The 21,910-nt window shown below is 40.9% G+C and overlaps 1 protein-coding gene across 1 annotated transcript in view; it reads right to left on the minus strand.

Moving 5' to 3' along the window:
- Positions 1–21,910, minus strand: part of TEDC1 (tubulin epsilon and delta complex 1) — a 69,554-nt gene that overhangs the window by 26,885 nt on the left and 20,759 nt on the right. The window contains exon 5 of the mRNA XM_032696760.1: positions 17,903–18,001. Coding sequence (XP_032552651.1) covers positions 17,903–18,001 — 99 coding nt within the window. The remainder of the gene's footprint in view (positions 1–17,902; positions 18,002–21,910) is intronic.

Raw genomic sequence — 21,910 nt, forward strand, 5'->3', positions numbered from 1 at the left:
ATGTTAGAAGTGCCATATGCCACTACCACTTGCTTTCACATCACAACTGGAAGGCTGTGGTTCTGAAACTTCACCAAACCTGTAAAGGATCTGTTGGAGTTAACTGACCTTAACAATAATCAAAGCTTTCTGAGCAGTCTCCTAAAACCCTTCAGGATCTTTTGCATTTGGGAGCGTTTTGTTGCCTTTATTTTTTTTTAACTGCTCCATTAGTTATACAAAACTTGAACAGCTCATTTGAAAGCATTCATCTGATTCACCTACCCACAGCATCCTCACCTTTCACTAAGGTATTACCACCCTCAGAAATATCAGGCCAGCAACTGTGTCCCAGATTGTTTCAGCCTTAAATCAGTAATGGGATCACTGCACTGCTCATCCTAGGACAGTTTCCAACCTAGAAGGAATACACCCTGGCAGCCTTAGGCAAGCCTGCAATAGCCAACATTTGAGTTTCTACCCCGAAGGACTTTAGGCACTGTTCCTGAATGACAATATCCTCTGCCATCCTTTATATGGGCCTTGCAAGACTTTGATGTTATTGCAACACAGAGAATAAAGCAGAACACAATAAAAACTAATGTACTACAAATATCCTTGAGATATCTTAGCTAAAATCATAAAAGCAAGTAAATATTCAAGGCTGGGAAGGGACGTATGTCTGCACACCTTGTGACTGCATGGTCACAAGGACAGTCTCCACATGACCCAGGCATGACAGACTTTCACTCAGACCTACCTGCACTCAGGAATGAACATCTCTATCAGACAGCTTCCTTCCCCCACCCCCATCCTTTACTCAAGCCTCTAACAAGCATTTCTTGTTCTTTAACTAAGCTATGCTTTTTGTGACTTTGAGGTCAATGGTGTACATTTTCTTAGGTCACTCACTGAAAGTCACACCAGAGCTGGTATTTCAGTTGTATTTGCAATTGTGGAAACCAAGGCCCAAACTGTACCTCTGCATTTCCCCCCAATACAGTTCCTTTTCTTGTTCATTTAGTACCAACAAGAGTTCACACACATGCAATAAGCAGTTCTGCTACTACATAAACACCTCAAAATGTAAAAAAAAAATTCATAAGCTATAACTAAAGCTGGTTGCCCATTTTCAGTGACCTAAGGACCCAGATGTTATCATGCCTCCTAATGAAATTTAAAGACTGAAGTCTGTAGAAAAGCATTAATTTTGTCTCATGAACAAAGCGAGGCAGCAAATGAGAAATGTGCGTCACATGGATCTAAGTGATGCTTAAGGATAACGTTTGAAAATTGTCTTTCCTTCTACACAAAATTAAGACAACAAAATCCATTTCCTTCATTCTTCGGGAGGAAGTTATTGCTCTAAAATATTTACACTGAGAGAAACAGTAATGACAAATTCAAATTGCTAATCTCTGTGGAGAAGCAATTTCATAATGAATGCTGAGAGCAAACACTTTGCAGTAACGACTTCTTTAAACCATTATAAAGAAACCATCCCTGGTGCAAGCAACAGCTTTGCTATAGAGGGTAAACTGTGCTTAACTGAGCTGCTTCAGAGCAGGCTGCCAGGAAACCTCAGAGTGATGCAGAAGAATGCCAGCTTTGTAAAGAACATGCCTCGCTTCCTCTGGCATGTGGCTGTGATCTCCAAAGCCAAGCATCCAGCATCCAACACAGATCACAGGCCTCAGGAAGCTCTGGGAACTTCGGCTGCAAAAGTCCAAGGTGACAAGATCTTCTAGGCAGTTTTTGATACTTCCCTGGAGATGGTCAAAAGCCATCTGGACACAAACCTGATGTGCTCCAGGGGACCCTCTTTGAGCAGGAGTTTGGACTAGATGGCCTCCAGTGGTCCCCTCCAACCCTACCCATTCTGTGGTACTCAACAAGAGGTCAAAGTTGAAACTTCTTCAGTATCCACGAATCCAACACATATGCCATTTAAACACATTTGTAATTACTTTTGCTCTTGAGATATTAATCTCTTACATATTATTTACTAGCATATTACAAAATTCATTGATGCCTGTAGACTGTTACAGAAATCAATATTTCATAATTTGCAGCATAATGCACCCTTTTCACAGGCTTAGTTCCAGAGAGCTCCCCACAACAAGTACTTAATCTCCAATGCCCACAAATCATAATTCAACTACCACACCACTGGCAAAAGTATTTTTAATCAAAAATTGCTCTGCCTAAATGTTCAGAAAATCATTTTACTGTTAGACAGAAAAAAATGGTCTTACAGCAATAAATTATGTTTCTTGGCTCAGAGACAAACTACTGCTGATTCATCACCTATTCACATATGTCTGTATACAGAAAACTTGCACTGGACTCCTGAGCACTGCAAACCTCACTCCAAAGGCCAGCATCTCTGGAGTATTACTCCAGGCTTGCGACAGGGTTGGTTTAGTATGAAGGCTTATAGGGGGAACCATCAAGACTATTTAATAACTTTATTTGTTTAATAGGAAATGGCTTTATTTAATGTGAATTTTGGTAATCTGTTCTGAATACCTAACAAACACAAAAGGTAAGTGGAGAAGTTCACTCCAAAAAATGCAAAGAAAGCGGTAAACGTTCATGAGAGTTACTCAATTTACATTACCAGAAGTAAACCATTACTGGGATTAAGGATTTAGAGACCTAACCAAGCATCAGATGAAACAAACAAATTCAACACAGCTTCACCTCCATCAGTACAAAACTCCCTTACCGAAAAAAACACTTAAACCTTGACAAATAAGAGCCTCTCGGCAGGCAGGCTGTTAGGTGGATTACATTCAGTTTAAAATGTCACACACTGCCCAAATTGCTCTTCAGCAGGGCAAAGTTTTGAGATTGCCTTCACCAAAAAAAACCCAGAGAAGATCTCAGTATCACAAACAACTCAGGCTGGGACAGAAAAACAACACTGTAGGTGGACACACTCTAGTGCTCCAAGATTCAGTTCCACACTGTGATTTTTCCAGAAGCAAAGCTGGTTTAAGACATTGCCATATATCCCTTGAAGGCTAAAGCAAAAATAAATAGGCCTGAAAACTAGAAAGTCACGCTGGAGTAGTGTGAAATACTAGCAGCTGAAGAGCAAAAACCAACAGAACAATAAGCAGCCTCTAGCCACAAGGCAAATAAGGATCTACTCAAGTCATCTCTCTCTGCCTGTGAAAGCTGAGGGCTGAGACAGAGCAGGAGAAGCACCACAGCCCAACCATCATGAGGCAGGTGGATCTGAAAGGCACCTGGAAGACAGAAGTGGATGAGAACTTCTCCCAGCACCAGCTATGGACCCCATAGGGATCTTGACCGACACCCCAGCAGGGAGTGGGAAAAGCCCACTGTGGCTCCAGAAGCAGGTATTTCTATGTGTGCTGAGCATCACCTCTCTTGGAATTGCAATGGTATTTTTTTTTGTGGTGCAAGACTGTAAGGGAAAGCAGGACTTGGATATTTAGCAACACATAAAATACAAAACACAGGCGCTTTGGGTGGAGGAGCGTAATTCCAGATGCCAGGACACGTGCAAAAACTCCAACACCTAAACCAAAGTGTGTGACTTTTGCACTCGCCAACACCAGTTTTATATCCCTGGAGCTCAAACTTCAACTGAGCCATCTCAAGTCTTTCATTGCTGAGAGCAGGAAATCAAACTGCTAGTTAAAGACTTAAGTGACAAAGATCATCATTATAAAACATAATTGCTATTTGTGGAGGGATTCAGAAAACAGCTGTTTAAAATGCAACTGAAAGAAAATGGAATTTAAAACAAACAAAATGAGGCGTTTGGCAGATAAAAGTTGTACTACAGCTTTCACAGTGGTAGGCAATGAACTGGGCTGTACCAATGACATTCATTTGCAAAGGAACAGGTCAATGAACGGACTGCTTGGCATTTTCCCTGTGGAAATGGAACATTAAAACAGGGAAAAAACATTATGAAAAAGAAGACTGAAGTGCAAGTTTTTACTTCAACAGCCAAGATCAAGATATAGGGGAATGGAAAATGTACACATTTTCTCCCCTTAAGGTACAACTGATTTTGGGTGCCTAACCTGGTATTCCTGAAGAGCCAAATTTTCAGGTACTATGAAGTACCTTTAGCTCAGTTAAAGCACAGCCAGTAAATACCAAAAATCACAATTTACTTTAGAGAAATCTCAGCCAAAAGATTTCAAAGAAAAGCATCAAATTGTATCACAGTACTGCCTGACAGCTGTTATTATTCTACTGCCAACCAGAACCCCTATGTAGCAGACGTCAAAAAGACCATTATTCTTCTGCTTTTATTCAGACTGTTCCTCTACGCAGAACAAAGCATTATCCATACTTATTTTTTTCCTTCCCCCTCCATACACTTGCACATTTCCCTATATTTTTAGCAGACCACAGAAACACACATAGAAATCAACAAGAAAAAGCAATTTCTAATTTGCTTCTTAAACTGTTCTGAATTCAGCACTGATGCTACACTCCCAAAAAGTTCCAATATCCTGGATTCTGTGTGTTTCCACATGGGATGTTACTACACCAAGACGAAGTGCCAGTTATAGAAGAAGCATTTCCATATGTACATGTGCCGTATGTTTTCTGTGCATGTGTTCCATGTCTGCCCTGACACCAAGTACCTCACAACTCTCTCTTATATAAATGTTAAATAAAATTTAGCTCTCACCCAAAGACAGAAAAAGAAACAAAGAAGAATGGCTTCCACCCTGGGAGATCCAACAGCACACAGAATTATCACAGATGTTCATGTTACTTAATTAATTTAGAAATTTATTCAATATGTGGATTAGTCTAAGCTTGCCAACTTGATATGAATAGTGTCTCCCAGCCTAGCTCTCCTTTGACAAGCCATCATAGACTGTCGTGTATGCAGGTATATTCACACATTTTAAAATATGCACTAATGACTAAAGAAAGTACTAATTTAAAATGTGCTAGTCTCTCATGTCAATTCATTTCTCTTGCTAGTCTCTTTCACAGCCCTTTAAATTAAACAACAAATATTTAAAAAGAACCACAAATCCCAAACCTCTTGCAAAGCATGAGTAACAGCTGATTTTATAACTCTATTTCTTTGGTTATTTAAAAATAAAAAATACCTGCCAGTAGAGCTGAGTTAACATTATGGGCCAATTGCACATAAAGTTTAATTTTACAAGGCTATTAAAAAAGCTCTTCCCAATCTGAGCTGCATTCTTGCCTCCAGAAAAAGGGTTCAGTTCAGTTTAGTTTTCCAGAAACAGTTCAGCTGTGGCCAAAGCCATTGCAATGTGTGAACTTAACTGTAGTCTCCTTTAACTAGCACGAGGCTGGAGAATGCAGTGGTCTTATCTTTCTTGACTTTCTGGGTGGGTTAAGTGATGCAAAGGTGGATGGAGGACAACATGAGGCCTCAGTGAGGGATCACAAGGTCATCATAGCTCTGGAGCACTTCAGGATCAGACTTGATCCACAGCTGTATTTTGGCACAAGAGAAGAGTGACAAGCCTGAGGTCCCTTTTCTGTTAGAAGCTGATAACTGATTTCTCTTTTGGATGAAAACAACAACAGTACAGACTCCACAAGCAAAGATGCTCTGCACTCTCTAGTGGTTACTGTGAGCTTCAAGGTACAATTCAAGAGATGAGTTATGAGTTTGAAAGCTCCTTACCTAAACGTTTTTTCCTGGTATTTAATTTGTTCCTTCAGGGTCCAATACCCCAGTTAAAATCAACTTGGCTAGACCACTGAGATCACTTCAGACTCCATTAGCTAAAGACTGTCAGCAACTGAGCCACTCTCACTCCAAAGTCTCCTACCACAGAAAGTTCAGAGGCGGCATGACGAGGGTATTTTGATATAAATGTGGATAGAAGACACACCTCTCACACCTCAGCAGCCTCAGTGGGAGTTTCATCATTCAGCTTACAGACACCAGATATGATGCTGGCACAAGCTTTTCTGTAGCACTGTATGGGACCTTGGAGTCTGCCTGGCCTCCCTGTGCTGGCCCAAAGCACCACCCGAGCCAGGGCAGCTTGCTCCCACCACTGGGTTTGCTGGTACTTCCACAAAAAAAAAATAAATTAAAAATCTAATGCCAACTGATGACAAAGCACCTCAGCCTTGTCTCTCCAGCTTATTAATTCCAGCTGCATTGTCTCACATGGAATTATATTATAGTATGTCACTGTCATTGCCACTGTCACAGCATTCAAATTATGTTAAGTACAGCATAAAACAAGCAAAAGCACAAAAGCAGCAGTGAAGCTCAGTATCATTCTATCAGTTCTGCCACTGGCAATCACAACCAAGTGTTTGTATCAGTGCAATATGTATCTATCGTGCCTCAGAGATACCCTTCTTTCTTATGGTGTAGGAGACTAAGATATTGCTGCTACGTAGTCCAAGAATTTATGGAGTCTGTGATAAACCACTGCATCATTTTTCAAGGTCCAAGAACTCTATAAGCTTGGTCAGTAAAATGTACTAAGTAATAACTCATCACCAAAAAAATGGTGACGGCAACTACAGAACTGCAGCTCTATTAAATCCTTTTTTTTTTTTTTTGTATGGATAAGTTTAGCTGAAAGCAATATTAGTGACAAATTGCAGCCTGGGGAAATTTTCAGATCAAGGTAATAATGCTATGAGGTAGAATGATTTGCTTTAGCATTGCTATATAACGCTTCCAGTTCTTCCAACTGGACACTAATTGCAACCAGAGGCCACCTTGCTTAAAAAATATCTAAAGAAATATTTTAGCACTAAACGTGTCTGGAGTAATAAAAAAAAAAATAAAGCACCCTTCCTTCAGAAGAGGCACTGGGAAAATGAAATTGGGCAGCAAGTTCAACAACTAAATGATTCATGGCTGGTGACAAGCTAGTGCCTGTCAGTGAAGAAGCTGGTCTCATGCTAAGGGTCTCACCGCCAGCTGCTGAGCTGAACCATGAGGGTGGGAAGGGACCTCTGGAGGTCTCTAATCCAATCCTCTGCTGAAAGCAAGGTGCTCAGGGCTCTGCCCAGTAAGTCCTGAACATCAACAATGCAGATGTCACCCCTTCTCCAGGATCTGGTTCCAGAGTTTGAACACCTTCACAGTAATTTTTTCCTCTTCTATCTGGCCAGAATTTCTTGTGTTCCAACTTGTGTCTGTTGCTCCTTCTCCTGTCCAAGGGCACCTCTGAGAAAGGCCTGGCCCATGCTCCAGCTCTGAACACCTCCGTGGCCTTCCTGGACTGTGTGCCACCATCCTTGTGCTGGGGAGCCCAAACCAGACACTTGGCAATCAGGCTCACGAGCACCGGGAAGAGGGACAGGATCCCTCCGTTTCCCCTGTGTGGGGTGTTTTTCAAAGCTGCTTATTAAGCAGATAGCTCCCAGCAAGGGGTTTATTCCTCCCCAGATGGAATAGCTGGTCCTTTGCACCAGCCTTAGATCAGCTTCTCGAGGCTCCTCTCATTTCTCCAGCCCATCTCGGACCCCCTGAGCGAATATTCACTGCTATGCCCAATCTGGTCTTGCCAGTACACTTGCTGGTGGTGTGCTCCATCCCATCATTCAAACCATGAATAAGATGTTAAACAGTACTGGACCAAGAGCTGATCCCAGAGGGACACCACTAACGACCAGGCACCAATTTGAGCTCAGTGTCCCATAGTTTTCCACTCATGCTCCCGCTCACTAATCCAGCCCATCTCTAGCGAAGCTGGTTAAAAGGATATAAGGATTTTCCTTTAGTGACACATAAACACCGGCCATTCTCTGTCCTTACCCGCTTTTCAAAGTTCTTTAATTACCTGTCTCTGCCTCCTTCTGGGATGGGATACTCCACACTGCTTTGAAAGAGAACCAGCAGCATGATCCGAGGGGACTGCAGAGGTGGGGAGTGCCTGTCCCAGAGCAGGCAGAACTGAACCAGCTGGTAACAGCCAGCATCAGAGGAACAGAAACCATCTGATGCCACAGACAGTTGTGGGGAAGGAGAATTGTTTTGATCATATTCATCTTTTGAAATTCAAAGCAGTTTAACTCCTGCAGAGGCTTCTTTCTTTCTTTCTACAGCATGAGGGAGAGTCACTCCATACATTTCTGACCTCTTGAACCTCTCTAAATTAACTCTCCCACGGGTATCTTTTCTCCTGTCATCAAGCCTAAACTTCCACCCCGACTAGCATCTGTTTCTTAGCTCTGGATAATGCTTGCTTGTCTTTCAGACAGGATCTGGAAGCCAAGCCCCACTGTTTCCAGAAGGATATTAAAACCTCCAGCACCACCACTACAGGAATGACCAGGGAAATTAGGAAAGGAATTCCTCACCCAAGACAACTGGTCCACTGCCTGCCCCAACAAGAGACTACACAAAGCATTCAAAGGCAAGTCATTTGTATTTTAACTTTTTTTCAAAGTTTTTCCTTCTAAAATTGACTTGAATCTGCCTTAGAAACTCCAATATACATTACCTTGCACTTTGACTGCTCTTGCTTCAACAGTGCACAGCTGATCAGAGCCTTTCACTTTCTTAACAAGGATCGGAAACTCAGCTACAAATAGACACTGTCTAAAAGCAGCTTTGAAGCCATTTGACCTCTGTAATTCTTCCTAATTTTACACAGATGACAAGGGTTGAATCTTGTTCTGCCTCATTTTTGCAAATGAGTACCTGGATCCACTGTCTCCAACACGTTTTAATAACTACTACAGCAAACCGTGTTTTATGTGACAAATGTCAGCAAATGAACTGAAAACCAATTGCCTACAGTATTTCAGAAGGAAAATGACATGGCAGCCTACCTGCTCCTTCTGTGGAGTGAATCATTAAAAAAGGCAGGAATAACATTCTTTGTTCCTGCCGCGCAGCACGGGGTGGGCAGCACATGCTGTCACTGACAGCCTCTTTGCTTTCTTAGCACTTATTCTTGCCTTGCAATGACATGTGGGAAAGAAAAATTATATCTGAATCGCCCGGGGCTTTTTGATTTCCATTTTAAATTGTTTTCTCAGTAGCCCCTCTCGTCCTCTACGGGAAATGCATAACAACCACCAAATCACTTCATTTGTAAGACAGCATGCACTGTCAGCTCCAGTCAGTGTAAGGAGGGGTTCCCATGTACACAGCCAGGAGAAACAAAATACAACAGCTTTTCCCAATAACCTTCAATGTACCAAGCTTCAAACCGAACCAAGAGAGCCCTCTCCCAGATAAACAACAATAAGTAATGAGTATTCTGGATTTTAAAGGTAACCTAGGCAGTGCCACTAAGAGAACCAAAACACTTTTATTGTGTTGAACATTCCCAGGAAAATGTGTGTTTCCTGGCACAGTTCATCCTCCCTGGAGGGTCTGAAACTCTACCCATCCCAGGGCAGCAATTTCACTGGGCACAGCACAAGAGCAGCCACTCTACTCCTGATGTTACACCATCAAAACACCAAATTAGAGATATCTACAGAGAAAGAATATGCCTTTCAACCAACATAACTCATGGAGGTTTAAAGCTAGTCCTTGCTCCGTCATTCAGATTACAGATACCAGGGCACCAATGGGAAAGCAGCAGTCCAGGACAGGGCAGGAGTCTCTAACACGGTCAGAAAGTCAGCTCAGACCAGCCAAGGACCACCAACACACTCCTGACCCTGCTCATCACAAACAGGACAGAGGCTACATTTCATTTTAGCCTGCAGGTGACCTTCATATTAAACCCATCCTTACAACCTCCACTTCTTATTTGAACCACCACCATCAAAGATCGAATGCTCTGAATCATTCAGCTCCCTCAAGCTTTCTTGTGTGAGCCTCCAGGCCTCCTGCATTTAGGTGCTGGAGCCCCATCTATAATGCAATATGTTATTAGATCTGCTTTCCCCTGCAATATTAATGTCAGTGCCCATGCTATTTCTCACCAACCTGACTATCATGCATGTAAAATGTCTAAAGTAACTGTGGCTGGAAGAACAACACAAAGCATTAAGTCACTTAACAAGGGGGAAAAAAGCATTGCCTTTGACTGGCAGGGTTGTTCAGAGCACATGGCAGTAAGCATGTTTTACACCTCTAATGCACAACCCAGCAGGAAAAATGCTAAAGTTGGAAACCGAAGTATTCTAACTTAAAAAGTGCCAGAATTCAAGCTGCCTAAACAACACTAATTTGTCCATCCCATGTGTATAAGGTCTAGAATTATGCAACCGAAATATTTCCCTTCATAATCTGTCTCACCAAGGGCACAGATTGGCTGATGCTCACTCTACATGCTATTCCTTTTCCTTTTAAATGGCATATTATTGTTTGTTCTTCACAGGGAAGCCATAGACTTATTTGTCACACATCATTCAAATCCCATTCTGAAGGCAGAATTTTTATCTTTCAGATAAACAAGTTATCTTTCCTAATGACCCATGTGAGACGAGACGATAGCATTAATGTCATTTTGCAACTGGAAAATAAAAACAAGGAGATGTAAGTAAAATGCTTCCATTCCTTTTTTTGATGCCTCAACTGAGACTTCCAAGACACAATTTTCAAGGAAATTTAAAAATTACTATAAAGCACTTCATAGATACATCTACCCAGCACAACTCCACAACTTGCAGATGCTTTAGGCAGTTTTCCTACCATGGTAAGTCTAGTTTAAGTAACATACCCTGGGGAATTTGAGAATCCTATGACACAGAAGCATGGCAGCTCTCTAGGACAAAGCCCTGCTGCCTCAGCTATTCTGGCTTCCTTCCTTTTCCAGTGATTCTCCCACTCTCACTCCTATTTCTTCATCTTCATCAACCACTTTCTTTGCCACAGCTCTGACTCACAAATAAGACACTCTGAATGATACAATGGTTCCTAATAAACATATCTTGTTTATTAAGATATAATATAGGATATAATACATTTAGATTATTGATAACTTCAATGTTTTTGAAAATTCCTCCTGCAGCATCAGGAACTAGTCTACTTGGATCATCATTGGAGGGGGATGACATTTTCCTGCAAGCAGGTAATTTCTCAGAATCCCACACGGAGTAAGTCTTTAGACAGACTCATCTTCCTCATTCACAGCTCCCTGTCCTCATTTTCCTCTCCACTCCTGATCTTCCTGTCCACATTCAGTCCCTCATGCTCTTCTCACCCAGACCATCTGAATTCTTTCATATCAGAGTTACCTTGCCTCCCCAATGTCCTTATGCAGGCCTCTAGTCCAAGGGTCTCTCCCAGCTCCTGACTTCACTAAACAAGAGCCAGAGCAAAAAGGTTCCTTACTGTCCATCCTATCCCTTTCCTCTCCCTGTTCAGAGTCCTACTTCAGCTCCCAGTCTGCAGCTCCTAACACAGTCCATGCTCCCCGTGTTCTTTAATCAATTATGTTAGAATGGTTTAGTAAAAGTAAGTTAAAAACAGGAGAGGAAAACCTGAATACTTTAAAAGGGCAAAGCATTTTCTACTTTTATTCAAAGTGCTGCGGCGAGCATAATTATGCAAATTCAAAAAACTTGTCATAGTTGACCTTTTCAAAACACGTGTGTCCATGGGCCTAACATACAATTCATTGGTGAACCCTGAAATTTATTAAAGGTCAGCAGTTCTAGAACTGCATCTCATTTCATCACTAAAAAACTTATTTAACATGCAGCCATCAGCAATCTTCAATGAAAAACAAACTTGCTTTAAAACAGGTAAAAATGTAGATGCACTGGGCTAGAAGAACCTGTACCTTTAAAAAGTTCTGTAAAAGGAAAAGAAAAAAACTGTTCTTGCTACATAAACTATCAGCTTACTTGGTGTTCTGAAAATTCAACAAGGCCAAAATCCAAAGATTTTGGATTTTGAAGCCCTAGAAGCATATCTGGTAAATGATGAGGAGTCATTACTAATTCAAACTAAGTTAATTCTGGTAGTGTGTAGGGTCAGTCTAAAATCTCAGAGTGTTTAAATTCTTCATAGCTTGGCTGTTTCTTCTGCGCTATTGCTCCAAGAACTGTGTTGCAGACCTTTGTGCTCCTCTGGGGGAGATTGTTCTCCACCTTTACAATCCGATTCGCAGCAACACTGTCTCTCCTCACCTTGAGAACCAGTTCACGCTACAATCTTTCTGAGAAGAGCTCACACAGACCTCAGCATAACACCAAGTAAAATGAATCCGTGAAGATTTCTGTGGCATCGGGACTGGCCAAGGAGGGATTTTGTACAGAAAATGCACAAAAGTTAAACCAAAACAAGAAAATCCCATGTTTTCACAAACATTCACAAGCCTCAATGCGGTTCCTCTTATGCTGTATTATTTTTTATGCAGCATCCACTTGAAAAAATTCAAGTATTTTTTTTCTTTCAAAAAAACCTGAAACATGATGACAAATAGGCAAAGCTGCCCTTAATTAGAACAGTAGTTACAACACAAAATATCCCTGTTCCATGATGAAAATGACAGAACTATGGCTTTTATTAAGGGAATGAAGAAATACACATACAAAAAGCTAAGGGCCAGATCAAAAAGAATTAGCTGCCAGAGCATCACAGAAGACTTTGAATCTATGATAATTTATAGCAAGGAAGGCAGTTTGTCCTTGAAGCTCAAGGACATTTTTTCATTAAAGAACAAATATTTTTTCTGGAATTTACATGCAGTACAAGCCTTCACTTTCTGAATTAATCTTCCACACAGCAGCATCACTGTCTATAGGATGAATGTAATTTTTTTCCACTGGTATCTACACTCTGAGAAATATGTTCTTCAACTGCTTCTAGTACAAGAGATGGAAGGACACCATAAAATATCAGATGGCTCCCTAACAGGCTCTTTGAGATTCAAATAAGGTTACATTATTCACCCCACCATATAAGACCACAACACGGTTGATTACAGAAATACTACTACAGGTCTGTGTCAAATCAATAATGTGACACGGTGTCAAGCTTATCAGAGGGTTTTAACTGTTTATTTTCATTTAGCGCCTGCCTGCAGCGTGTGTCACCACCAGGAACATTCCATGAGGTCCCAAACCATCAGCACAAGGACACCAAATATAGCCTGGGACACAGCAGCTGGAACTATCCTGCCATAGTTACTCCAATTTCATCCAAGAGGGTCAGCAACTTAGGATCCATTTCTGGAGATAATGGAATACCACAGTAATTATTCAGTAGCCAACCAAATAACTTATATTAGCTAACAGACCTCCCTTTTGCACCTCTGCCCTCACACACATGCCAGGAGGTGGTGCTGTCCCTCAGATGCTCTGAATACACTCGTTGTTCTTTCTGTGTAACATATTTATGCAGATAAAAGACTTCACTAGATCGGGGGGACTTTATGCAAGTGCACAAGCCCACGTGTGCATGCACATGACAACAGCTGAAGATTCAAATTTCATGCAAAGTAACTAGTAAATGCACAGTCAACAATTTTAAAAATTCCAACTTTATCAGTTCCTAATGATCCCAATTTGAATGCACTTGTTCTGAAAGGCACAGAAACTCTTTAGTGCTTTGCATGAATTCAAATCATTGGCTGTAACTCACAGAGAATAAACCTGTTGTGTCACCCATCTGTAACAGCCATCTGGGACAGATGTTTTAAATGGAAACTGCCACGAGATTTAGGGTTCACAATCAACTGATCATACATCTTGATCATTTACTCCCTGAATGACCCAATAAGAAATTATGGATCCCACTTGACTGAAGGAAGCAATACAGATACTTTACATTGGCTTCCTTCCCTGATACACAAACAGTCCAGAAAGAGGATCAGTGCTATGCCTGCACCATCCCATCCCATCCTACCCAACCCCTGCTGCTTGGAGAGCTAAAGCTCACCTGAATTTTTTATGGGCATGGAATTGATGATTCATTATGTATGGAAAGGCAGGCAGACTACTTGTTTGCTCCTATTTACTTGCTACCAAGGACCTTAGTTTCTTAAGCCAGATAAATCACCTTAAAACATGTTAACAATCAACAAGCATAAATATTTTTCATATATTTCTGAAACAAAATTATTAGCTATTCACATCCAAGTTCTGTCAACTCTATTGCATGTCCATCTGGCAGACAGTTGCATTATTTATTTGCTGTCACACTTAATAAATTGATTTACTGGCATTTAAAGATGTCATCTTTACTCATTACAATTTCAATGATCACTTCAGCGCTGCCAGCATTGTACCAATGACCCGAGTTTCAACATTTAATCTCTACTTAGATTGAATTCCACATATAAAGCAGTATATGAAGAGACAGAAGACACTGAAAGACTATGCTGTTCTCATTCAAAGTTCATTGATCTCTATATGGTAACAATTTGATGAGAAAGTTAATTTAGGGACTCAGTTGCAACATACATTTTTCAAGTTCAAGGTAACTTCAGAACTGGTGACATTGCAATGAAGAATTAAGGTAAATAGGCTTGATAGACAAGAATGGGACTATATCAGGCTCACAAAAATTAAAAGCTACCCAAGTGGTCACACATCACAGCCACTGTCCTTACAGCCACAGGAGGAATGAGACCACATCCTCAGAGACAATTCTTACTGCCCAGCAAAGTTTGGGGCAGATGCTGCTTACCCTCGGCCACATCTTCTTCATGCTCTTCCAAGTATGCTTCCAAATTATTTTAGCTGCAGTGCCAGAGACCAGAACTCCATTTCTGCCCCGAGATATTTCAGGCTGGCAAATACCAGCAGCACCCCAACTGTACCCCAGTTTATTAAGGGAGCAATTTAAAAAACTGATCAGCTTGGAAAATGCATCAAAACACAAGACATTTAAGATGCTCTGGACTATTTTCTAGGACACTCTAAGTGACACATGCAAGAGATTTTCAAGAAAATACACAATGACCACCCAAGCTCCCTGTACGTGTCCCCAGTTTGCTCACTCTTAACACAGCCTGGCAAGCAAACAGCTCCACAACCATCACCACTGACTGAGGGGCTTCTGCTGAGAAGGTGACCACCAGTGTATTTCTGCAACACTCTTCAAGCCAGGGGTGCTCAAAAACACACAACAACATCTTAGGAAGGAAAGGACATACGTGCAGAGGTCAAGAGCTAACATGAGCATACACGTGCACTTCAACTGGAAACTGAACTCCAGCTGAAATAACACCACCTCCCCTACACTGACACCCCTGGGCAGCATAGGAACTAAACACAGCAGTGACCTGCAACTCCCAGCCACACACACACACACACATATACAACGACAGCCAAGCCAAATGACAGGAAAAGCTGGAATTTTGATCATGCCCCACTGGAGAAAAATATAATTAAAACCATTAGGTTTGGAAAACTTCCAGCTCCATGAATCTCACAAAGACATTTATGATGATAGAAGAATAATAATGTCCAGTAAAATCCCTGTACGCAAAAGCACTAAAAGAGTTTTATAGTCAGAAATCCAAGGGAAGAACGTTTTATAGAAATTAATGTGCAACTCCTATAGAAAAGGAGCAGCATGACTCTTCCATTTCATAAACTGAAGCTTAACTTCACAGCTCTCTATATCCTATGACACTTCTCCTGTCAGACTAAACATCTCTTGTTTTGCTGCGAGAGCAACGTATTCCACAGGATATTTTTGACGAAAATTAACTCGAGGTTTCAATAAAAAGAGAGCAAAGTCCTTTCTGTGATAGCTAATTTCTGACATTTCGATCCACTTTGCATTACTATGCTTTAGAGGATGCCTAAGATGAGAAGGAATTCATAACACCATCCAACAAGAGAGGTGCATTACAATAAGGCATATTGACATGCTTGCTCTTTTTATTGATCCATGCAGCAGGTTCTTACTTGAAGTAACATAAAGAGAAATATCACATTACTTGAAAAGAAAAAAAAACTATTTCACAGTTTTTGGAGAAAGCATTTGGCAGAGTGCTACCATCTGCACCAATATTTGAAAACCAAGCTACTCAAATATGCATAATGTACTTAATCTTAACAAGATATTTGAAAATTAGAGGCTTTTTATTACATTTTCCAAAGCAGCATCACTTTGCATATTGAATATTAGATCCATCTGGAAAAGTGACACTTGAAACAATGATGCCTTTTCAAGTCCATACCACCTTGTTATATCAGGCTATTCATACATACGGAACATATGACTTCTGGAAGCTGCTTTTGGGAAATAAGGGTAAGGGGAGACAAAAACTACAAAGACTGCTCATATGGTGACCATAAAAATGATGAGGCTCTCGAAAACACGTATACTGAAGTGTTGTGATGATTTCCTGCAATTTCGCCTGTTTATTTTAGAATCAGGCACATGAGAGCAGCTTAGAGGACACCTCCTTTCTTGAATAGGTTTGAGAGCTTCAAGAGGTTAAGAATTTCACAGCTGATTAGACTGACAAACAATTCCAATTTTGGATCAGTCCAAGCAGTAAACGACATAAGAAAAGAATTTCCAACACACATCCATTGGAGCTGGAACCTGTTTGGGATTGCACCTGTCAGAGCCCACAAACTGGAGACAGACACTGTGGCCACTCATAGTTTATTTAAAGAAAACTTCTTCTGCCACCCTGCCTCTGTGCCTCTCAGTCATCACCCTGCTTTTGTTTCATGTATTTGCTGTTTAAGCCTAGGAAAAGTGGATTGAAGGCTCTACTCATCTTAACTAAGCAACATAGCTGCCAACTAAACCTACTTGACTACAGCACTTCACCTAACCACAATGCTTACAGTACAGGAGGATTCTTTCCATTTTATCCTGAGCCCCAGCCTGAACAGTGCACCTGGAGCAGACATCCAGGAAAGGGGGCAGAGTACAAGAAAAAACTCCTGGAATGATTAATTAACAGAGTAGTCAAAACCAGTTAGGCTTTGTAGGAGCATTGTTACGCTTTACAGTCACAGGTCAGTGACATAATCAAGGTAAGGCTCTGGGAAAAAGGTAGTTGCCAAGTCCTTCTACACAGCCAGTAAGTTTCTAATAGCAGCCTGTCATACCTTACAGACTTTTGTAAGATCTGGAAGACTACAAAGTATAGACTTCAGAGCAATGTGCTGCTGTGTGTTCCAAGCTGCTGAGCAAACCGCAGGAGAGGGACTGCAAAGCAGAAGCAAAAAAGAAATCTCAAGTTGACTTAGAGCCATTTGCTCTAGAAAAACAATAATTTTCCTGGAAAATGTTCTAAACAGATGAATTTTATCAAGAGGCTGGATGTGAGCTGTTCATCCAAGAAGTGCTCAGTAATGAAAGACTAACATGCACTTTACTTTAGGGGGTTTGAACATAACACTATCCTCCCACCTTCGAATCAACTGTTCTGAACTTCTTTGTGCACAATATTTACAATGCTCGCTTTTGTTCTTATGCTAGCAGCAGAAAGAATACCTTCTTCGAGCAAACAGACCTGGACAGACTGCAGAAATTTGCCAAATATTGATTTTGTTAGGGATGAGCTTAAAATTTCCACCTTGCTTTAGTTTCACACAGAATGAACTTTTACAAACTGATTTTTAAAACAAATGTATTGTACTGTATTAAAAGAAATTAATTATACTACTTCAAACAATAAACTGAAACATCTATTATAACTGAGAACAGCAGAAATCTACACTTAAGGGTAAAACAGTACACTAGAAAAATGATGTCCTAAGAGGTTCTATCTGAATACATTAAGGAAACACTTTAAGGATGACTGAGCATGGAGCAGGTCACTCAGGGAAGCTATGGAGTCTCCAGCCTTGGAGATATTCAAAAGCCATCTGGATGTGGCCTAATACCTTTGAGTTTATGTTCTATCAAACCAGATTTGGTGAATACAAGTTATAACTGAGGAAACTGACAACTCAATATATAAGCCCGTACTTCTGTAGGAAACCAAGTTAAAAAAATGTTATAGGAAGTGCAGTCTTCTCCTGAACAACATCTGTGCAAAGCATACCAAGCATCAAAGAATTACAGAAGCATTACCTGCTTGTAGTTCTCCGGTTGTCTAACGAGATCTGTTTCTGTGACAGAAAAATGTCCAAGGACCTGGTCCACATGGGAGCCACTAGTGAATAAATGGATCTGAAATAGATTGATTTAAAAGATATTTGTCAGTGCAAGGACCAGACCATTTGCAAGATCATTAGCTAACATCCAACAGTTGCTATGGATTGGAATGGTGATGTGAAACAGTGGTTACAAGCCCATTCCCAATGTAACTACTACCACCAATAAAACAGACCTTTTTAAAACAGCCAGAATGGAAAGGATGAACATGCACCACAATTATCTCACAAAACAGTCCATCTGGTAGTGTTACCACATGCAGGCATTGCGATTGCTGCTGCCACAGTAAAACTGAAAGATTTCTCTTTGCATCCTGTCCTGAAGTCATTTTCCTTACAGTACACACGCTCTTGTGCATAGCATGAAAGGAGAAACCATTTACACAGATAGCAGGAGTCTTAACAGAGCTAAAGGATACCCTCAGAATAATTTTTTATTTCTTCCTTTAAAGTAGAAAATGCTACCTAGTTAGAGTAAGTTTCTCTTTTGCTGCTACACACTTGGCTTTTGCTTACCAAGACCTTGTCCCAGCTGCACTGGTGCTGGTATCATCAATTACTTGATGAAGAAGCTTCCCAAGTTAGTCAAGGGAACAATAAAAAGCAACTCCTCCTATTCAGAGCTGATCCCTTTGTTACTGTAATAACTGCAGCTGCCAAACAAGATAGCAGTGCACATTTGTCAGACAATCACTCATATTTCATTAATATTTCTGCCAGAAGACAGAGAATGTTTCCTGCTTTTCTTTCTTTATTCTAATATGAACTTTATCATACACTTGGGTATTGACAACTATTTTAAAGTTGACAGGCACTGGGTAATTATCAACCCTTCCATGAAACTTCAGAATATTTTAGCGTTCCTTTCCCAAAACTCACTTCTGGTGGCAACCATCTGTCACATGTGCAGAGCTATGCGAGTTTAAAAATAAAAAGAGCACCTCCCCACACAATGTTCTTCCTTTCTTCTTGTCACTCCCCTCCCTGCTGCATTCTTGTGCAACCAGCTGCCAAACCTTTGGGCCCCAGTAGCAGTGAATTCCAGGCCCTTTTCAAATGTACATGGCAGCAGCATCACTGGCTAAAGCCCAAAATAAATACACTGAAGATGTAACAACAGAGTAATAAGGTGTTCCCCTGAGACCAGTCTAGATGGTATCCAGTATTTGTATTTTTGCTATCTGTTACTGATAACCACGACGTAAGGGAGATAAAACAACGTTTAAAGAGGGAAATTGTACCAAGGTAAAAGCAGCAAGTGAAAGGGTGAGAGACAGAGCACGTATAGCTGTTGCTTCATGGCACTGGAATACACCAAGGTGGAGGCAGGAATCAGACTCTGATTTAACCTCACACTAACCTTGGCATGAGAGTACAGGCACAGCCCCCCACTTAGCACCACTTCTGGGGAGTATCCAGTACCAACTCCTAAACGCCCTTGAGCTCAGACAAACTGCTCTCCCTGCAGGGTGTCTAATCCACCTAAGAGAAGATGAAAAGGGGGCTTGTTCATAGCTCACACACATTTGCATGAGAGGAAAAAATTCCACTGCATCAAAGGACGTGCTTTTGAGATCTAATGGCAGATTCGATTTAGGAAAAAAAGGAAATATTTTCAAACCAAATAGACAAGAAATATATAAATAACCACTGCAGTAATTTACAGAGGAACATGGTAGATTCTTCATGTCAAGACAGAGATGCATCTAACAATTGCAGTTTAGCTCACTCAAGAATTACTGACAATGAGGTAATTACCCAGCACCAGTCAGTCTCTGCCCTCTATTATTCAGAGATCAAGACTTTATCCTTGTTCCTTTACTCTTACCACATCATCAGATATATAGATATGACCAATCCAATCCACTGCTCTACATCTTATTTTATATTGTTTATCTTAGGAGAAGGCACAAGAAATCACTCCATTCAAAGGTGGTGGCTCTCAGTGCTGCTCTGCATTCTTACTGACAAAACAAAACTCTTACAGTTTCCAATCATATTATAACCCTTATTGTTGCCTTACCATGACCTGATAATTCCAATTACGTTGAACTCTTCTTCTATTATCAAGAATTCCATTTAATATCATTTTACTCTTACTAACCTATATGCACAATCAGATATTCACCTACTTAAAAAAAAAATTAATCTCTGAACCTGATTTAACCCTCCACTACTTCAGGATGGAAGACAGCTAAAAAAACCCCCAGGAAATCCATCAGTTTTGCACAAACTCACCTGTTACGCTCTTTCTTTTCACATGCTGATCATGGAACAGTACATTTAACAGACCACCCAAAAAATGCCAGTTTGAAACTATAGAGTTCCTACCTGCTTTTCTGAAACTATGCAAGGCTTCTCATTCACATTTTTTAAGGCAAAGCTGTAACTCAGAGACTAAATAACAACAGCTGCTCTCTCCCGTGAATTCAAGAGGGATCAAAAACCGAGCAGACAGATATTCCTCTGGCACTTGGCAGAAAGAGGGAGAAACAGAATAGAAGAACCAAGAGGCTTGCCTTCACACGGTAATTGATCCTTCACGTTTCCATATCATTTGAAGGCATATCAGGTAAATATGTACCGCTGAGAATTTCGAGGGAATTATAATGGTATCACTACATTATACTTTCAAAGCGAGCCAACCTGTCCGCAAAGAGAAGCCATTATAATGTTACTCAGCAGCTCATACCCTCAGGCTACAAAATTCCTCAGCAGCAGAGAGGTTAACATTTCCCTGAGGAAGCCTTCCTACTACAGCAGGACATGTGTGCGTCTGTAGGCTTCAAAACGCCTTCTGGGAGCTGAAATCACTGAAAAGCAGCTCATCAGAAGAACCAGCAGAGAGGAACAGCCAGTCAGACCACCTAACAAGCAATTTGCAGCACATAACCAGCTGTAGCTCCAGGGAGGCTTCCCTCTTCTGCAACCTGCTCTGGGTACTGCAGAACTTCACACCATCAACCTTAAGTGGCAAGGGCAGGACGGAGCAGATAGAGGCTCCAGCAATATCCACACTGAAAAAGAGTGGAAGAGCAGTCATCTTCTGAATAAGTACATATTTTCCAACCATGGTGTTTTTTTCTCAGAAAGCCCCAAATAGAGAATAAGGTATTTTAGAGCCCACGTGAGTCACAGAATGAAATCTGTGTAAGTGTCGCCACTAGTCGGCAAGAATTATAGCTCATGATCAGCAGTAAGTAAGACTGTTCCACAGCTGAGATAGATAACCTGGTAAGTTATTAAACAGAGCAAGTAAAAGCCATAATTATCATTTTGTAGAGAAAGCCCTCTGTAAATCTGTCAGCATAATTAAAAAACATAACACTCATTAGCCTTTTGCATACTGTGTTAGTGTTTTATTAGAAAAAAGGAGCAGCTCACGTAGAGGTCGTATTGGGTCAGCTCAGCCTTCAACACATGGAATAGTTTAAAAGTTTTGAAATTAATGCACCAGTATGAGGAACTTCTCCAGAAAGAGTCATGAAATATCAATTACTGTTTATGCAGCTGTTAAATTGTGCAAGTATGTTACATTTTGTGTTACTGTAAATGTTAACATTAATGTGGCTCTGTAGCAAAGTCCCTTCAAAAGTCCCTTTTACCTTCCAATTCTCCTGCTTTTAATTCAGACTAAAATATAAATCAGGACATTGCCCTTTATTACAGCACTGAACAGAACTCCCACAGCTGCACACATGTATTTGAGCACACATAATATCAGTGTGGGATCACAGACGGAGGGAGTTGGGCTCTGTTCTACCCTCCTCTGTTTATATCCGTGGTGGCAGCCCCTCTAGACACTGCAAAACAGCCTGACCATGAGAGTCATCACCAGCACCACTACTGCTTTCAGTTAAGTCCAGTGATGACTGTTGGAGAAGGCAGTAATGGCAGCTTTAGGAAACTGGATGAACAGACAATC

This window comes from Chiroxiphia lanceolata, chromosome 9, assembly GCF_009829145.1.
Source record: "Chiroxiphia lanceolata isolate bChiLan1 chromosome 9, bChiLan1.pri, whole genome shotgun sequence".
In the NCBI taxonomy this organism is placed as follows: Eukaryota; Metazoa; Chordata; class Aves; order Passeriformes; family Pipridae; genus Chiroxiphia; species Chiroxiphia lanceolata.